At 31.8% G+C, this 21,476-nt stretch overlaps 1 protein-coding gene across 4 annotated transcripts; it reads left to right on the plus strand.

The window, feature by feature from the left end:
* Window positions 1-1,872: 1,872 nt before the first annotated feature.
* Window positions 1,873-12,504, plus strand: LOC107448252 (major facilitator superfamily domain-containing protein 6). Of its 4 annotated transcripts, none has more exons than XM_016063384.3 (4): window positions 1,873-2,016; window positions 3,596-3,836; window positions 7,730-8,950; window positions 12,132-12,504. In XM_016063384.3, exons 2-4 carry the CDS (start codon window positions 3,767-3,769, stop codon window positions 12,350-12,352), a joined length of 1,512 nt encoding a protein of 503 aa, XP_015918870.2. In that variant the 5' UTR covers window positions 1,873-2,016; window positions 3,596-3,766; the 3' UTR covers window positions 12,353-12,504. The 4 variants fall into 4 exon arrangements, with proteins under 4 accessions (XP_015918870.2, XP_042904775.1, XP_071037039.1 ...); XM_043048841.2 differs by lacking the exon at window positions 1,873-2,016 and adding an exon at window positions 2,127-2,211; XM_071180938.1 differs by lacking the exon at window positions 1,873-2,016 and adding an exon at window positions 2,151-2,180.
* Window positions 12,505-21,476: the final 8,972 nt, after the last annotated feature.

Consider the following 21,476-nt stretch of genomic DNA (forward strand, 5'->3'; position numbering starts at 1 on the left):
GTAAATTCAAGGTGATAGTATATGCAGAGTCACTAAGTCGACTGTTGCGCCACATGTTTGGAAATACTTTCTTGAGTCATTCTCTACATTTTAAAACTGCTGTTATTGGAAGTAAAGTTTCAACCTGGCCATATAATTAGACGTTCTATAAGATTATATGTAAAATTATAGTTATCAGGTGATACTGCACGGCTGTATTGTTTTAACGCGACTGAAACCGGTTTGCACTTGTTTACGTTCGTGTATCAATGGGGTTAACATTGTAATGCAATGCGTTAAAAATAAATACAAGTGGGAAGTATATAAAAAATTTCATCTGTAAAAACCCATTACGTGTATGTTTAAATATAAAAGTAATGCATATAAACTCATGCAAAGCATGCCATTATTAAAACACAACAGTGAGCCCAATAATTTGGTTTAATAATTGGAATACACTAATATAATGCTCCATTTAACTCAAATGAAGGTTAGTTCCATCAAAAAGTCCTCCACGAAGGCAAATTTCTCCCAATATTAGATCCAGGAGTTCCCTTGTCTTCTGGATCAGGGTTCAAAATGACAAGGCTACGGAGTTAAACATTAGTCGTCGTATACCCAAAAATTGGGTTGGCTGTTCAACGACGATTATAATTATATGTTATGTTGCTTTTAAAAAATTATAAGAGAAACTAAAATTAAAAATAATCTACCAATTCAGTAATAACCTGCCACGCTCTCTACCGCATTGGAAAGTTTCTTCTACTGGAGGGGAGGAGGGGGATTAACATTTAAGGGGTCAAAGTACCCTTGCAACATTTTTCTTAAATTAAGGTATAATCATTCATTTTGTGGATGCTTTAAGTGCTCATTTAACTTTTAATCAATAATTTATCCTCAAAAAATAATTAAACTGTTTAATTTTATTTTAAATTTGGAAAAAAATTGTAAAAATTCAAAGTTGTTAAATTCTTAAAACCATTTTATTTTAACATATTTTCAAAATTTTTTTTTCTCTTTACAATAGTCATCTTAAAAATTTTGTGCATTCATTTGTTGATAGATCAATTAGAACATTTTTTGTAAATTATTTTGTAAAAAAGTAGAAAAAAAGGCTAAACATTCCTGTTAGGTATATATAACATGCTGTAAAAGTTGTAATACCTCATAAAAGGCTTATTCCTTGCACAGTTTGAATAAGTGTTAAGATGAAAATGTTTACTTCAAAGCTTTATCCTAAATAGAAAAAATTCCTTAGGGATTTAATAAAGATTAAAACACAAAATTATCATCTATGAAAAAAAGCACTTTAAAGTTATCAAGTTTCTGCTTTAGGACAATCTAAAATCATTCATAACTTTCTTAAAAATGTAGATAGAGAGATGATTTCTTTTTCAGCGTATTTGAAATAGTTTGAAGTTTCATTATAAGCAATAAAAAAATATCGATTTATAAATATTCATTTCCATACTGCGAAATTTCGTTTGTATTTTGATATTTTGAGGAAGAAAAAAAAACAGCATTTGAAATTTTCTTATTTTATTCTAGGTATATCTGAAATATACTTTTCCAATTTTTGAAATTTTAAATAACTTATGCTGGTGAAGGAGAATTTGCCATGCAGGGTTTTTCTCTAGACATAGCGTCCCCTTAAGTCGGGAAACACATTGTTAAGGCATTAATATTATTGGAATGAAGACAGTTCTAAATTAACAGTAACTTATTTGGTTTTAAGAACAAAACAAAAAACCCGCCACAATTTAAAAAAAAAAAAAAAAAAAAAAAAAAAAACATCATCGACCTCCGCAAACGATTATTTCTGTTTTATTTATTTTAAATCATGACTGAAACAGATTATTAACATTGTCTTATCAGATAAGGAACCGCAGATAATCATGATATGGCTTTCAAACTTTCTCTTTTGTTTTATCAGCTTCCATTCGTGCTCTATTATTTACGATTCTTGTTGACGCTGCTAACCTTTTCAACGCCGACGCATTTTTCTCTCTATAGGAAACCTACAATGTGATGCAAAAGGTATTTTATTTATCAAATATTTGATTTTGTTCAAAAGTTGCGTAATATATGTAATAAAAAGCAGATGCAAGCGTTGTCGTCATCTAACTTTACTTTCATTTAGAATGGTAGTATGATTCTAAATTAAAATACATGCAGTCTCTGGCCAGACTATTAGCCACACTGTAAGATTCTGTGAGACATTTTAACTATCAGGTGATACTATACAGCTTTATTGTTTTTATGTGACTGCACTTGTTTACGTCAGTGTATCAATCAGTTGAATTAGACGATATAAAATATAAATTCGACAATTTAATAAATCAGACGATACATTATATAAATATATAATATTTATTATATCAAGTATTCTATTAGTATATTATAATAATTAGATCAACTTATTAGACGCACTGTAGTTTTATAATAATGACATGCTTTGCACGAGTCTGTATGCAATACTTTTATGTTTAAAGATACATGTAATGGGTTTTTATTCAAGAGATTTTTTTTATATACTTCCTAATTGTATTTATTTTTAACGTATTGCATTACAATGTTAACTAATGGATACACGAACGTAAACAAGTGCAAACCGGTTTCAGCCACGTGAAAACAATAATACTGTATAGTATCAGCTGATAATTTAAATATTGTCAAGAATCTTATAGTGCGTCTAATAATTTGGCCGGGTTTCGTTTTCTTTTTCTTTTATTTTTTTCTTCTTTTTTTTATGGGACACAACCACAAATTAATTTAAATCTGCTGTGGAAACCGGCTTGTATTTATTTCTGTTCGCGCATCAAATTATTAACTTTGTAATGCAATACGTTACAAATAAATACAAGCAGGAAGTAGTATATAAAAAAATCTCCCGAATAAAAACCCATGACATGTTTGCTTAAATATAAAAGTATTGCATACAAATTCGTGCAAAACATGCAATTATTAAAAACCTGCAGCGCGTCTTATAATTTGGCCTCATTATTATTATAAACTAATAAAATACGTGATATAATAAATATTCTATATTTATATGATATATGGGCTAATTTATCCGAGCATCGAATTTATATTATGCATCGTCTAATTTGACCCATGATACACTAACGTAAACAAGTGCAAACCGTATAAAAACCATAAAGCTATGTAATATTAAATAATAATTAAGATTTTACATAGAATCTTATAGTACGTCTAATAATTCGGCCAGGAACTGTATGTATATATAAAGGCATTCTACTTATCTAAAACTTGAGGAACGACTACATGCCTTAGCTGCCTTATTTGACTTGTAATAATGATCTTAATAGATATGGCAATTTTAATTTTGATAGGAGAATTATTTTTTTCTCCATAAAGCTTCATGTGAGACTATTCTTGGGACGAAAGAAACTTTTTATTTTTTCTTAAAAAGGGAGAATTAAGACGATGCAGGTGCTTGAAGTCAGAAGTTATTGGTCCATAATGTTTTTTATATTTAAAAAAAAGGTAGAATGAAGCGACACATTTTTATAAATAGTATTTCGTTTCTTCTTATCATGATAAAATGTTTCAAAGTAAAGGACAAATCTTTTATGCTTTTAAATTTTGGTTTCAGGTATTTAGAATCATCGTCTTGACTCTCGAATTTCATTCGAAAATGTAATAGAACGAAAATCAAGGACGATTTATGTAAAACACGTAGGTCAAAGAAAAGAACGAAGTCGCTCCGCAGACCGGGTAGGCAGCTTTTGTAATCTAGACAGAAAATAATTGTAATAAAAGAAAAATGGCGAATTTTTGCAGAATAAATATTCACCTTCTTCCCATAAAATTGCATTTCTTTTTCTTCTACGGGGGTAAGTATCTTGGATTTCTTCATTTTTTGTTTATTTTGGTGATTATGTTTATTTTGCCTGACTATTATAAATTGACTGCGAATTTTAACGCTGTTTGAAATCAGCAGGAACGCTAACGAGTATCTAGATAGGGTGAACGCGCTCCAAATGATTGAAACCGTTAACGTCTTTAAAGGTTTCAAAAGTTTGATTTTTTTTCAGAAAAGAGGTCATATTTCCTTCATCTCTGTTTATTTTTCTTTATTTATTTTATAAAAACAATTTTGTATTAAATGTAATATTTCAAATTAAAACCCTTATGTGTAATGGAAAATTCTTCTGCAGTCCGTGGTCAAATTAGTAAACGCACTGTAAAAATAACGTCACGTAAAAATAAAAAACCTGTATAGTATTACCTGATAATTAAGATTTTACTTAGAATCTCGTAGTGCGTGTAATAATTTGTACAGAGACTGTATATATTTTTGTTTCTTATCTTTATTAACATGTTCACAACTAATCCTGCAAACATTATGAAAGAATCACGTAAGAAAGTTAAAGTAAGTCATTTTTGTTTCAGCAAGTTTTATTTTAGCATTACTAAGTAATTCTTGAAATTCAACGACTAAATTCGTTTACATAAGAAGAGGGTAATAAATTGCATTTATTTCATAGGATCGATAATATAACTGTTTAATTTAATACTTATTTACAGTTATTTAAATTTATTCGACACGAAAAAGTATTGCGTGTCTTTTTATTTTATTTATTTATTTTTGATTTATTTATTTTTATTTGTTTTATATTTATTTATTTACTTTTTTTTCATGAAACCTCCTAATATGGAGCCGCGATGGCTCAGGGGATAGAGTGTTCGCCTTCCAATGAGGCCTTCCGACGGCTGGTCTATACGAATTCCGCATCCGGCTTGCGCCGACCACAGTACTGACGTGAAATATCCACATTGGTAGACGTATCATGGGTTAGAGTTGCCTTGCCGTCAGGCTAACCGTGAGTAACTTCCTCCCATAAAATGTTACGCAAATGCGGGTAATATCCATCAAAAAGTTCTCCACGAAGGCACATTTCTCCCAATACTTGATCCAGCAGTTCCTTTGTCTTCTGGATTGGTTTCAAAATGACAAGGCCGCGGAGTAGAACATTAGCAATCGTAAACCCAAAAGATTGGGTCGGCTGCTCAACGACGCTTATAAAATATAAAATAATCCTCTAAAAATTATTTTAATCCTCTAAAAATTGGAGCGCGCTGGACTATTGGTATAATTGAGAGAAACTTAAACTATAAGTATTATTCTAATTAGCACTAAAACTTTAGTTAAAATTATTTACACAAACTTTTATTATAATTTTTATTCTAATTAGTAGAGTTTTTGTATACTTAAAGAAAGTTGTTTATGCTTTTAAGAAGCTATTTATAATTTTTTTCTTCAAAAATTTAAGATATACCAGCCTGAAATGAAGAATAAAAAAATTTCATTAAATAAAAGCTAATAACATTGATAAAAAATTTTGAATTTAATTCATCTTATCTAAGAAATGCTTTTTATAAATTTTATTTACAAATTTTAAAATAAACTAGTTTTACTCTTACATGAAGAAAAAAAAGATATGCTATTTACCTTTAGGAGATATGCTATTACAGGGAGAAAATCTATTCAAACTAAAGATAACTGGATCGAAATTTTAAATTTAATTTCAAACTCAAGATACTCAAGAGATTACAATTACTCAACTACATAAGAAATTTTATGTGAATTTACTATATATTTTGAGAAATTTTAAAATTTTATCAAGCATTCTATTCTTTTCAAGGAATTATAACTAAAAACAAGGCATAACATTTTGCTATTGTTTTTGAGTGTTTTTTAATGTCTTAATATTGTATAGTGAATTAAATTTGAGTGATGCAATAGCAATAAAAATATTCTAAACATCTAGATGAAGCAATAGCGTATAAAGATTATACAGTCAAACCCCACTATAGTGAACTCCCGGATATAGTGAACGAAATGTTTGCTCCCGTGCCTTGCTATACACATATAGTGTTATTTTTTGTGCATATAGTGAATCAAAAAATGAGAGGAAGTTTGTCTTTTTTCTGTTTTCGACTGATCTATTTTCTTCATTTTTTAAGTAATAATTTTGAAATTTCTACTTCAAAATAAATACGATTTTTAAGACAATATATGGCATGGAAAGTAGCAATTAAGCATAATTTTTTTTGTTTGCTTCATTATTGAATGGGTTCAGCATTCAAAAAAGCCGCAATCTTCCACTATCTGGACAAATGCTTCTGGTCAAAGCAGATGAATTAGCTGAGCGATTTGATGAGACTACTTTTATGCTCACAAGTTTTAAAAGCGGAATAATTATCGGAGGAAAAATTCAGGAAAAATTTTTGGAGAGTCTGGAAATGTTTCCATATCTGATGTGGAGGATTGCTCAACAGCTAAAGAATACTATTTTTTTTGTACGCAAGAGGAAGAGTAATAAAAAATAAAAGTTAACACATTTTTGTTACTTCGTATTATTTTTCTGTCATTTTTGTATTTCATTTTATGGGTCATTTATTTAAATAATATGTAATAAAAAAGGGGGAATTTGAAACCATTAGTTAAAATTGCTTGCAGAACGATTATAGTGAAGTCCCGGTTATTGTGAACTGAAATTTGGGTCCCTTGAAGGTTAACTATAACAAGGTTTGACTGTATATAATCCTTATTTTTTCTGAAACCCTATCAAGATAAAGCAGGTTTTATAGCTCAGCTATAGCATAGTTATCGTTTGATCTATCCTTTGATAAATTTTAATTTGCTACAAATTATTTTTAACTATCGCCATATTTTATTTTGAGAAACCGACAAGTGCCAAAAATTTGCTTATTTTAATAAAATTCAATAAATAATTGTGTGTAGGATATATCTTATTTTTTACAACAGGTGACTTATTTTATGAATCGATAGATTTTTTAAAAAAAAGCATTTTTCATTTTAAATGCTGCTAAATTTGATAACATTTATTGCTCGATATTGTTTCTAAATGTTACATTGTCCAACGTTCCCTGGTGGGGGCACTCCAACTTAAGGTTAAGATTGAACTGAAATTGTCGCAAATTATTTTTAACCCGAAAAAAAAATTCTAAACCTTCGAATCATAACGGGGAAAGAGGGATTAAAAACATTAAAACTTATTTGATTGTAAAAGCAATCTGAAAGAAAATTGCTGGTATTAGTGATTCGTCAAATTTTTATAACGTTTTTTACCCTTTCCTCAAAAAAAAAAAGAAAACAAAAAAGAAAAAAATAGTTCCGCAGTGAACTGATCGTTAAGACACAGTTTCCAGCAGATCGCCGAAGACAAGCATCACTGGCTGTTGTCCGTGTGCGGGTGGGTGACCACTTGGATTAGTCTGCCTAGGGACCGAGGGTGCGCGGTATGGGTCCTCGTTAAACTGTTCCCTCGTAAAGTGCTCGACTTCGCGCACTGGTCACCGGGCTACCAAAGCAGGAAAGCCATCCTCCTGCAGAGAGTCAAAACTGCAATGGCATGTCTTTGGATCATCCTCAGGGATGTTTTCTAGGCCATCGCCAATAGCCCATTGTGCAGTACGATGTAAATGAACTACAACCTAAAAAAAATAATTTGCAACTCCAGATGTAGATGCTTTTCTTTAATTTATATTTTACAAGAATTCTAAGAAGATGTATTAAGGGTAGCTGAACACTAAAACAAATGTAGGCCGTTTTCATTTCATGCGATCCACGCACTCACGATCGCCGTCGGGAGAAAAGAACTTGGTAGGCGAGTTTGTCGTGGGAGAAGGTGATTTGAGATGCTTAAATTGCATGCAATAATAATGGCCTTTGATTTTTTTTTCTTCTTGTCTTTTACAGCTATGGCCGGTGTGAGTCCATTTATGCCAGTAATAGCCAAAGGATTGGGCATCAACGCTGCAGCTTTTGGCCTCGTTTACACTGTGATACCATTCTGTGTCTTCCTGTCGAAACCATTCTTCGGTTACTTGACGGACTATTTTCAGAACATAAAAGCCATTGTGTTCCTCCTCGTATTCTTCACCGCCTCCTCATTTGTGTCCATTTTAATCATCCCTCAAGTGGCAACAACACCAAGTGATCCTCTCTCAGCAGACTACAACCTATCTTGCTCGGAAGAAGAGGCGTTGTCTCGTTATAAGGAATGCTACGGTGGCAACGATTTCCTCAAAACACAAAGCTGTCCTTTCAACGCATCGAGCAGAGTAACAGTAAGCGATAACTGCACAGTAACAAAGCTCAACAACATTGAATCTCGCCTTTGCGATGAGGGTCCGTCTCTGCCAAATATTTACAGCACCTACCAGTTTTGGGTCTTCTCGGTGTTGGCCGTCGTCTCGGGTACGGGTTCTGCCACGGTGTACTGCCTGACAGACACGGCCTGCTACGAAGTACTGAAGGAACACCCTGAGCTGTACGGCCGACAGAGGGTGTGGGCCACCATAAGTTGGGGAGTCATCACGTCGCTGGCTGGTTTTCTAAACGATCTCGCAACTCCACCGAATGCCGAAACGAATTACTCACCCGGATTCTACATCATGCTTACTCTAGTCATAATAGATCTGCTCCTGTTGCTGAAAATACAATTAGCAAAACCAGAGTTTTCTCTCAGCATTTGCCGGGACGTTGGCAAAATCTTTGCCTCGCCCGAAACTGTTATTTTTGCAGTAGGGGTGTATATCGTCGGTGCTCTCACTAGTCTTATATGGAGTTATGAATTTTGGTATTTAGAAGATTTGGGTGCGTCGTCAACCCTACTGGGCTTAGCTGTCGGAGTTCAGTGTCTGGTGGCAGAAATTCCAATGTTCTTCTTCTCCGGATGGTTCATAAAACACCTCGGTTACTTTTACTGTTTGATTGCTTCGTTTGCAGCATTCACCATACGCTTTCTTCTTTACTCGTTTCTGAAGAATCCCTGGCTTGTATTGCCAGTTGAAGTGACCCAGGGTTTTTCTTACGCCCTCTTCTACGCGTCCATGACGGGATATGCCTCGACTCATGCTCCTCCAGGTACGGAAGCAACAATGATGGGGATTCTGGGAGGACTTTTCGAAGGCCTTGGTAAGAATTAGTATACTGAAATATTCTTATTTTTTTTCCTTGTAAAGAAATTGGACTCGTGTTATTAAACAAAATACTGTCGGACCTCTATTTAACGAAGTCGCTCATTCCTGATGATAAGTTCCTTATATGGAAAATTCGCTAAATAGAAGAATCACCTTTTGAAATGCTTAAACAACACAAAACAGGTTTTACATTCTTAAGCCCTAGACATAATTAAAATAATAATTAAAATAGCAATTGATACACAGTTAATTTTATTGAACTAGTATCTTGTAAACTAATATCTACTATTTATTTTATAAATCTTAACCATAAAAGAAATGGAAAGCAAGAATAGAGCCAAACATTACCCAGTGTTACATTGTCATGCTACATACATTTTCAACTTAAAAAGCTAAATTTATGCATAAAACTATAGCTGTATATATTATAAAAGTAATTTAAACCACACGCCTTCTTACGTTTAACCCTAGATTGCCCAAGGAAGTCATTTTGACTGCTTTTTAATTTCAATTAGAAAAGCAATGATGTATGTAATGACACAGTTTCTTAAAATTTTGTGACTTTTATAATTATTTTTATTGTTAATATTTACTAATAACTTGTTATATAACTGAAAATAATATAAGAAATATTAAAAATTAATTTTAAACGAATTTCTTTATACATTAGTTATTTTTTCACAAGGTATTCATTTTGATTGCTTCTGGGCAATGTAGGTGTTTTAGTCTTTCTAGTGACAATTGATACTGATAAAATCAATTAATTTTGTCTGCGTTTTTCGTTTGAAATGCGAACAAAAAGTGTAAAGGATTTTACTGCTTTCTCTTAAAGTTGAGTGACTTCTGAAATCAATTTCCCCCATTATCAAGTTTGAAATGTTCCAAAATATTTTGGGAAAGTGGATATCAGAGAAAAGTTCGTTAAACAGAAAATTTACATCGCTATTTGGAAGTTATTTTGCGAAGAAATTTCCAAATTGTTCTTGGTTCCTCGGAAAAAAATCGCAAAGTAGAAAAACTCGCAATATGGAAATTCGCTAAATAGAAGTCCGACTGTATATATATTTTATTCTTATTTTTTTCCTTGTAAAGAAATTTGACTCATGTTTTTTAAACAAAATAAATTAAACTAAAGTCAACACATCTTTTTAAAAAAACTTAATTTGTTGCATACTTATAGGATTTCGATACATAAAGTACGCATGATATCGGGCAAAAGTATAGCCTCTTTTATCTCTGAGGTCTTAAAATTCACAATAAACAAAATCTCACAGCAAGAAATATAATATTCTAAAATATTTAGTATGCTTTTTCTTAATATATTGCGTAAAAAATGATATAATTGCGTTAAAACTTTTATTAAAATATTAGAATATTTGAACTGTGGTCGTGAACATTAAATTTGTAAATGACTTATGATGATCATTTAACCACCTCTGACTAAGTCAATAACTTTGATCAAATTTTCAACAATTTGCTTATCTGGGCTGCTTTCTATAGCCTAGCCTAGCCTGCCTCCTATTTTATTCAGTTTTTCTCAATACTAGATTATTTCATAGAAGCAGCAAATGTTCTGCAATAGCAGATTTTTCTAGAGAAGCAACAGATCTACTGTTTTTTTTACAAGACATATCTTCAAACAATCTAGCAGAATACGTGATTGTTCATGAAATCGAGAAAAATATATATGTAATTGTTAGATTTCGTAGTTTGATAAACTAAAAAAAATCATATACTATTCGCGTGATGGGACTATGTTAACCTTCATATAGCAGAAGATACCTCAAGCTAGAATCAAGTTAACATGTCTTATATACTAGTGAATTGATATTTAATAGTTGTAGTGGTAGATACACTACAGTACTCCACTTCCAGAAATGTATGTGTGATAGAATTCGATGAACGAATACCACAAGTTAATTTAAGCTATTTTTCATTTTTCGCTCATTAAATTTTTCTTAATTTCTGTTTTACCCTTCTATTGTTATTTGCCGGGTGAATTGTTTTTACTTAACCGGATTTTTCTGTTGTTGTTGTTCATTTACGTCGCACTAGAGCTGCACAATGGGCTATTGGCGACGGTCTGGGAAACATCCCTGAGGATGATCCGAAGACATGCCATCACAATTTTGATACTCTGCAGAGGGGATGGCACTCTCGCTTCGGTAGCCCGACGACCTGCACGCGAAGTCGAGCACTTTACGGTAGAACAGTTTAACGAGGACCAATACCGCACACCCTCGGTCCCTACGCAGGCTGATCCAAGTGGTCACCCACCCGCACACTGACCGCAGCCAGTGATGCTTGACTTCGGTGATCTGCTGGGAACCGTGTCTTAACGATCAGTCCACTGCGGGACCGGATTTTTCTGAGCTCTGTTTTGTGAACAAATCAACTGATCAATGTGTATCATCCAACGATGTTGGCGAGTTCATATAACGTCCGGGTCACCAATAAGGGGATTCATAATATCGACTACGTCAATCTTCATGTATTCGAAAGGTACCTCAAGATAGAATCGAGTTAACATGTCTTATATACTAGTGAATTGGGATTGTATTTTCGTAGTGGTAGATACGCTACAGTACTCCCCCACCAGAATAATAGCTGCGATAGAATTCGATGAATGGATACCACTAGTTAATTCATTGCAGTTCTGTGCGAAGCCGGGAGAGCTGTATTAAGATCGACGTACTTTTTGACTGCTGATTGTGAGAGCTGTATTAAATTCACGATCGTGGTCGTGCCTGTCTTGCCATTAGCAGTCGAGTGTATACAGGTCACCGTTGTTCGTGATCGAGACTGAGTAGCAACAGCACGAGGAGGTGGATAATATCGCAGTCACAAGTAGCAAAGTCAGCTGTTCAATGGGGTCGAAGTAGGCGTGTTCAGATCGAAGTGAGAGTCGCTGTCAAGGTAGGCGTGTTCACATCACGACCAAAGGTCACCCATGTGGGGAGAGTTGTTATAGACAATATCAACTTTCATCTATGAAAGAGTACCCCAACGTAGAAGGGAGTTAACATGTCTTTATATTCTAGTGAAATGGAATTGTATTTTTGTACTGGTAGATACACTACAATGTCTTATATACTGGTAAATTTGTATTTAATATTTGTAGTGGTAGTCACGCCACTCGTGTCTACTTGATTTGAACGAGAAATTCTTTGTTGCAGGTGTAGCGACAGGAAGCTTTCTTGGCGGCATAGGATTTAACAAGCTGGGAGGACGCCACACGTTCCTGGCTGCTGCTGTTGTTAGTTTTGTGTGCGTCCCAGTTCTTTTAACTGCTCATTTCCTTCTACGAAAATGTATAGTATCATCCACCGAAGATGAAAAACGTAACATCGACGCCACAACTCAGAAGAGATACGACGTCGAACCTCCTCACACCTAAATCATCTTGTCTGTCTTTTGTATCTTAGCACATTGCATCGATATCAGAATACATCATATCATTCCCAGAAAGCATGTATTTCTTTTTACTGTCGCAAAAATGTCTGCACTAAAAACCTGTTTTCAATAAAGCAAAAATAGTGCAGTTTCAAACCTTTCATCCTAAAAGGATTAAAAATTATTTTTTTAAACCTTTTTTGAAAAAGTATTGTCATTTAGGTTCAACATGACGTTTTAGCTGACGTCACACTAGCGATAGGATCAAATTGCATTGACCATTAAAATTTCATGACAAGGTGGATTTTAGCTGAGCATACAAGACGTTGAGGTAAAAAAAAAACTTATAATTACCTAGATTTAAGATTACTTTCACCTTGAGACTAGCTCTATGAAAGGATTTTTTCACGCTTGAAAACCGTAAGTCAAACTCGATGTAAGGTTTTTATATAGAAGGTTGTTTTCCAAGGTTTTGGATGACGGTAAATGTGCGTAGTATAAAGCAGATGGTCACATATCTCGTTTTAAGGTTAGAAGGTTTACACGTAAACCGTATGACAAACCTTTTTATGTTCACATTAAAAGGTTTTTGTTGGTTGAAAATATATCTTATTTTGCTATCTGGAATTAAAGTTTCATTTTAATCCATTGTTCGTTCCATATACGTTGTATTTATTTTTAACCTTCCAACAAGCATCATAGATCGTTGGATCATTTTATATATAAAGTGTTCCGTAATAACTACCCTTAATATAGAGTGGTTATAATTAAAGTTAATTAACAAAGATGAACAGAGGTTGACGGATGTTGATAAAACTTGGTATATGCGTTTTATGAAACATAGAAAAACACAACTGCATCTGAAAATAAATACCAGCCACATAGCGATTCAACGAAGAAAAGTGACGACTTAAAATAAGTAAACAATCGATCACTTTTTTCACATTTTTTTTCACACATTTTTTTTTAAAAAAAGTCGTTTGATTGCTCGTCGAATTTTCTTGCGCAACGAAGTCAAGTCTGTGTGCTTAATTAAATTTTGTCATATATATTTATATTATTTTTATTTCTAAATTAACTTTTTATAGCCGTAGATTATTTCTAATATTTGATTTCTTTTTCAAAAAATATAATTCAATTAAGTGGCTATTAAATGAATAGGATCTATCTGTATTGGTGCCCAACTTATTAGATTGGAGGGGAAGGTGACTAATAAGTTATTAGAGTTTGCCGGCCACTGACGACTGAACGAAAATTTAAATTTTCAGGTCCAGAAAACCTGCAATAAAAAGAAAACTAAATTTGACTTGCATATTTCTTCTTTTAACCTATATCGATTTCAATATGAACCTAGAACTAAATCTTATGTTACAATAATTAGACGAACTCATCAGACGTACTGTAGTGTTTTAATAATTGCATGTTTTGCACGAGTTAATATGCAATACTCTTATATTTAAACATACATGTAATGGGTTTTTATTCAGAAGATTTTTTAGATACTTCCTATTTGTATTTATTCTTAACGTATTGCATTACAATGTTAACCCATTGATACAAGAACGCAAGCAAGTGCAAACCGGTTTCAGCCGCGCAAAAACAATAATACTGTATAGTATTACCCGATAATTTAGGTATTACATGGAATTTTATAGTGCGTCTAATAATTTGGCGATGGACTGTAACTTTTTTTTTCCTTTTATGGGACTCAACCACGTATTAATTAATCGTGCTCGTCATATTGATGGGCAAAAGTATTCTAGAACGTCATTTATGTCTTTTTTCTTTGATGTCTCCAGCATTATAGTTGACGTTGGAAAAATAAAAAGAAATGGCGAAGAAAAGAAAGATGATAAGAAATCGTCTGCCACAGAATAACAAGGATAGACATCTAGATGTATTTGTTCTTCGATTCAATCTTTTCTTATTTTATATTTTTTTGTGGGCATTGTTTTACACGACATGCTTTTTATTCCACTTTTTCCATTTCGTTTATTTATTTTTATTTTTTTCGCTACGTAGCATTCTGCAACTGTTAGAATCCATGACAAATGCGTTCTATTTTATATAAATAAGCAAATTTTTTTGCGTACTAGGAAAATTGAAATTATTATTCTAGTTGAAATACTATCAGGTCATTGTTGCTTTATTTTTACTTTCAGTTGTTGGTAAATAAAATATTAAAAAGTATTAAAAATTAAAATATTAAAGCAACATTTCCACTTTAATAACTTCAAATAAAAAGGAAATGAAGAGAAAAGGTTGACGGAAGGTAATGCAAATATTGTGTGCCTAGTTTTAAAAAGAGAGCTGCTTTATTTATAATATTCTCGAAAGCTGTGTGTCGAATAAATAGCTAAACTGAAAAAATTTATTTTGATAGATTAAAAATAATTCCTTCTACAGTCCCTGACCAAATTATTAAAGGCACTATAAGATTCTATACAATATCTAAATTATCAGGTGATAACTATACAGCATTGAAGAAATTAAATTTCTTTAATGTCCAAGTTCTACGTTTTTAAATAATTCAGAAAATCTGGCTTATACGTTTTTTATGCTTATAAGCAATGTAACAACAACTGTAGTACTTTTTTTTAGAAAGGATACTAGGAATTATGTCTGATATCCGAAGTTATATATTGTCTAAAGTGGAAAAGTAAAATAATTTGAGTTAGTAACAGTTAATAATTCAACAATGGGTTTTTTTTAATTCTGTCTTAAAATAAGTTTCACCGCATTAATAAATAGCATTAGAATAATTTAATTATGTTAATTATATTTCAAAGACTGATTGCTGAATGATTACAAAATGATTGTTTAGAAAAAAATATTACCAAGAAAAAATTTATTAATTAAAAAAAATGATTACTTAAAAAATAATCACATGAAAAGGTTTTTTTAATTATTCAGTTTTTAAGAAATCATTATTAATTTTTTCTCGGTAATCACTTTTTTTAAGTAATCATTTTTTCTAAGCAATCATTTTGTAATGTTTTTTTTTCTAAGCAATCATTTTTTATACGTAATCATTTTTAACCCTTTTTTCTATGTAATCATTTTTTAGTTACTTATTTTTTCTTGTTAGTCATTAATTGCATTAATAAGCATTTTACGTAAGTATTTTTACGTAAGCATTTTACTTAAGTAATTTTACTTAATCACTTTTACGTGATAAATTTTTACGTAATCATTATTACGTAATCTTTTTTACGTAATTATTTTTCACGTAATCATTTTGCGCAATCATTGTTTGCGTAATCACTTTACGTTATCATTTTTTAAGTAATCATTTTTTCTAATTAATCATTTATTCGAAGCAATCATTTTTTAAGTAATCATTTTTTCAGTAATCATTTTTTCAGTAATCATTTTTTTAAGTAATCATTTTTAATTAATTATTTTTTGTTGGTAGTCATTTTTTCTAAATAATCATTTCTACGCATTTAATTTGTAATCATTATTTCTAAGCAATCATTTTGTAATCATTTTTTCTAAGCAATCATTTTATATTAGCTTTATGTAAGCATTTCTGCGTAAGCATTTTACGTAAGCCTTTTTACTTAATCACTTTAACGCGATTATTTTTTACGTTATCATTTTTACGAAATCTTTTTTACGTAATTATTTTTAACGTCATTTTTTGCGGAATCATTCGTTGCGTAATCATTTTTCGCGTAATCACTTATACGTAATCATATTTTACGTTATCATTTTTTAAGTAATCATTTTTTCTAAGCAATCATGTGGTCATTTGCAAATTTTTTTATATAGTTCTTAAATACTATGTATGTAATTTATAATATTGTATCAATATAGCCAAAGCAAAATATTTCAATACAAAAGTGTGAGGAGCTCTTAAAAAATTTTTTGAAACAATTATTAGAATAGAACACATCAAGTAATAAAAAACACGTAAAAAACAGAAAATATAAAGTAAAGAAAAAACAGAACTAAACACAAAACGAAATCTATAAAACGATGAGCTAATTCACCGAATTGTCATGAACGGAAAAATTTTTAAGCATGATTTAAAATATTTTCGTGATAAAATTGCCAGAAACAGGAAGCGCAAATTGAGGTAAAAGCATACAAAAAGGAATTTTGTTTTATAGCGCGTTCTTACTGTAGTACTGAAGCGAGTTTGATTTGTTAGTTTCCAGGAATGGACCCGAGAATATTTTCTCGACATTTTCAACTTATTTTATGAGTTCTATTGGGAGTACAAATTAGATCGTTCCTTTTTTTGTGGTCAAAAATGCATTTATTTCAGAACAAAATGAATGAACAGATTGATCAAAGTATTGCCAATCGCTGGCTACTACTTTTTCCCTCCTCTCAGGCCATTTTCGAATTCCATCTCGAAAAAATATCTCGTCTTTTGAGGCGATCGAAGTTACGATTTCTGCGAAACAAGTGAACCGGTGACCTGCCCAATCGTGCAGCGTTCATCGGAACGACCCGTAATCAGAAGAAGCTATGTCCAGCGAATACGGTGGGTGCGTTAAAATATTCCACTTAAGCGCTTCCAAATAATTTTTGCGACAATTATCAAGCAGAATAATAACTTAGTCATGTCTTTGCTCGTATTCCGGCAGTTTTTCTCGTCATGTACGACTCAAACGAATCAATTGTAGCCTGCACCGATCGCCTGTAATAGAATTGCCAAGTTGTAGCAGCTCATGTATACAACACCATTCACCATTCTTGAAACGTCGAAACCATTCCCTACATGATTTATCAGATGGAGCATTGTCAACATAAACTTCTACAAGTATTCGATGCGCTTCAGCTGCACTTCGCTTGCAATTAAGGCAGAAACATAAAACCTCCCACAAATGCTGCTTAGCTACCACAAAATTTGACATATTAAACAAAGTAAAAAACAGGGATTTTGTATGAAACTCAAAGCGATATAAACTGGATATTATTGACATGTCTAACCTATCTGAAACCACCGAAGCCAACTATCACTGTGTATTCACAACAGCCAGAGCCATCTTCTGAAAACGAACCGAAATAAGTTGTACTCCCAATATATGTTTGCAACTTATGCGCAGTAAATAAAACTTATTGATTTTCTAAATTTTCTTCGTTTTTCTTTTTGTCTAATTTGTATTTATTTATTGAGCTATATATATATATTATATATATAATCTACAATGCTCCATTCAAGTTGATCTCCCTTTGCTGAAATTAATCATACATTTTATTAATCTGATAATTTATTATTCCCCTCACGACTCCCTGGGACTTCACTCTGTCCCATTCTCTCATAATTATCACCAAAATTTCCCTTTTTTTACCGACATCTCTCTACCTATTATTCAAATTCCTTAACTACTCTATTTACATCATTGTTTATACATTCTTTCATATTCAATTTCTCAATCAAAAATTTAAACGATGTCCGCTGGCGCCATCTATCCATCAATACTGATTAATTTCTAAATCGAACTAGTTGCTATTCATCTACACATTTAATTCTTTTTATTCATTCTATCTATTTACCCATTTCATTTTATTTTTCCAAAGAATAAAAACATTTCACTATTTCATTATCTTTCTTTTGCATCTCAATTTATTTTTTCATTGATTATAACTTTTATATATATCATCTTACTATGAACATTCGTATGCCCACAATGTTACTCAAGCTATTACTCAATGATCTTTTACATTTTTTAAATTAATGCTTACTGCTATGAGAATTTTAATGTAACTTTTGTCGTATTCGATATCATATTTTCCCTATTTTATGGTTAAACTCAAAAGTGCTTATTTTTTGATCGCGTACATTTTTCACATCATTAATTTAACGTCTACTGGCGCCATCTATATATCTTAATCCATATTAATTCATTTTAACTAATGTTTAGCATCGTAACTTATTATTTATGTTTTTTTTTTCTTCTCATAATGCTTTGAATCTTGAACATTTTTAAACTTACATTTTAAAATTTTTTATATTTTTGTATTAATCATCATTTTTCTTAAATTTCTTGCTTACTTTCATTTTTAATTTATTTTATTTAATTTCTAAATTTATTTTATTCTTTATGTGTATTATTTTATTCTTTGCCTTTTACTTATTATTAATATTTTATAGCATAAATATTTCCTAACTACTCACCATATTTCCTACGTATTTTTTGATTTGCATTTTTGTCTATTAATTTTTGTTTTTATATTAGGTTAGGCCTTGTTTTTAACCAGTGCCATCTATGCTTATTTTGAAAATGGCACAATATGGGGAAAAGTCGCAGTTATGAGAGAATGAAAAGTGTATACGGTTTAATTTTTTAAAATTTGAGAACTTTTTCCAACGCTGCACTATCTGGGCTCACTAAAGTTTGCAAACAATATGACGTTAATTTTGATAATTTTTATCTAGGGGGAATTTTAGCAATATTTAAGGAATTTTTTAAGAAAATTTTAACAATATTTAAAGAATATTTTTGAAATATTAAATTATTTGCCTTTGTTGCATACGTACTTTAAAATTATAGTTGAGCTTTTATTTTTATTAAAGAAAGAAATTTAAAAAAGTATGCAAACTATATAATGATTTAAATTTAGTACATTATGGAATGATGAAGAAAACAGAGTATACAGTCCCTGGCAAAATTATTAGACGCACTATAAAATTCTATGTAGAGTCTTAATAATCAGGTGATACTATGTATCTTTATTGTTTTTACGCTACTTAAACTGGTTTGCACTTGTTTACGTTCGTGTTTCAATAGGTTAAATTTGACGATTTACAGGGTGTTTATAAATTCCCGGACCCATTTCGATGTTTAATAACTCATAAAATGATGAAGATATAAACAAACTTATGGCATTTATTGATGGAATAAATGCCATATTCCTCTTATATTTTCCTTTTCAGGTATGAATATCTTTACTTTGGTAAATATCGTCTGCGCGTGTGGTTAATTTCATATAATTTCTTTTTTCAGTCTAAATATCTGTACTTCTCTAAATATCGTCTGCTTATAAATTGCATTTTTCTCTCTTTTGTTTTTGGCAACTATTCCAATATTATGTTTACTTTTGATGTGTTTGTTCTATGTAATACTTTTCCATGTGATGTTTTATTCGAGCAGATATTAAGGAGAATGCATACACCACAAGAGAAAGCACAGATTTTATGGTGGTTCATAGAAACGAAATCGATGGTGCAACAAGCACAAAGAAATTGCAGAAGAATTTACTAAAAAGATCCTCCATCCAAAAGCAGCATCTTGCGGTGGAAAAAGAATTTTCTAGAGACTGGAAGTATCGCAGATAAGAAACGTTCCGGATGTACCTGCACAAGTGATTTTGACGTTGAGCGAGTCAGAGAGACATTTTTAGACAATCCTAGAAGATCTGTGAGATCAGCGGTAAGAGAATTGGATATGACAATTTCGACGGTGTACAAGGTTATTAAGAAACAATTAAGACTGCATGCATACAAAGTTCAAATTGTTCTAGGTTTGGAACCGGACGATAGGCCTAGGAGGATGGCGTTTGCAACAGATATGGTAGGAAGGATAGAAGATGCTGCTGATTTTCTGAAGCGCATAATGTTCTCCGACGAAGCATCCTTTCATGTTTCTGGCATTGTTAATCGCCATAATGTGCGCATATTGGGTTCTGAAAACCCCCGTGAATACCGTGAGACACAAAGGGATTCCCCAAAGATTAATATGTGGTGTGGACTGATGCGCGACTTAGACATGTTAGAAAACTTCGTATTTCCACAACTAGAAGAGCTTCAGCCACATGCCTTTTTGCAACAAGATGGTGCACCACCTCATTGGAGTATCATCGTTCGTAGTTCTTTGAATGACCATTTTCCAGAAGATGGATTAGGCAAGGAGGTCCAATTCCTTGGCCACCCAGATCACCTGATATAAAGCCACTGGACATTTTTCTTTGGGGATTTATAAAGGACAATGTTTACAGGAGGATCGTGTCGAACATTGATGACCTAAAACCCAGAATTACAACCGCAATAGCCTCTGTGGATGCCGACATGCTTGCCGCTACCTGGCGTGAAATTGACTATCGATTTGATATTCTCCGTGCGACGAAGGGGGCACACGTGGAAGTTCATTGACAGGGGTCATGAAACTTTTTGAGTCTATCTAACCATTTATGTTATTAATTTTAATCTATCTTTATTATTTTATAAGTTATTAAACATCAAAATGAGGACTTTATAAACACCCTGTATAATATAAATTCGACAATTGGATAAATAAGATGACATATTATGTAAACATAGAATATTTGTTATATCAGGTAATATATTATTATACTGTAATAATTAGATCAAATGATTAGACGCACTGTAATTTTTACTAATTCCATCTTTTGCCCGAGTTTATATGTAATACTTTATTTAAATATGCATATAATGGGCTTTTATTCAGGAGATTTTTTTTATATACTTCCTTACAGTATTTATTTTTAAAAGATTGCATTACAATGTTAACCACTTGATACACGAACGTAAGCAAGTGCAAACAGTCACGTCAAAACAATAAAGTTGAACCTGATAATTAAGATTTTATAAAGAATCTTATAGAGCTTCTAATAATTTGGCCAGGGAGTGTACAGAAGCGGCTTTACATAATTGATAGAAAAACAATTCTTTATTTCGATGCGTTTTTCATTTGTTCGAATAACACAATCAAATCAACTATTTTTCAATGATTGTATTCCGGAAGCTCGCAACTTCGGTGATCTTACAACCCGTGGGTTCATACAAATTTTAACACCTCTTGTTTACGGATTATGTTTCGAAATATTTTGGAGTCTCTTGATTGTTCCTTTAAAAAAAAAATTTTTTTTTTACTACAGTCAGACCCCGATATAAAAAACCCCTATTTAACGAATTTCGCGATTTAGCGAAGTTTTTTTCAACCCCAGCAAAAACAGAGTCAAAAACCCCTAATTAACGAATAATTAACCCCGAATTAACGAATTATTTCGGCATCCGGAAAAAATATTTTTCATTAATTTTGATCAGAAAAATATTGCATTTTTTTGTAATTGGCAGATTCTAAAGGGAAAAAAATCTTTCCTGGGAGGAATAAAATAGAAAAAGTGCATATTCGTCTCAAACAAAAGAAAAG

This window comes from Parasteatoda tepidariorum, chromosome 5, assembly GCF_043381705.1.
Source record: "Parasteatoda tepidariorum isolate YZ-2023 chromosome 5, CAS_Ptep_4.0, whole genome shotgun sequence".
NCBI classification, from domain to species: Eukaryota; Metazoa; Arthropoda; class Arachnida; order Araneae; family Theridiidae; genus Parasteatoda; species Parasteatoda tepidariorum.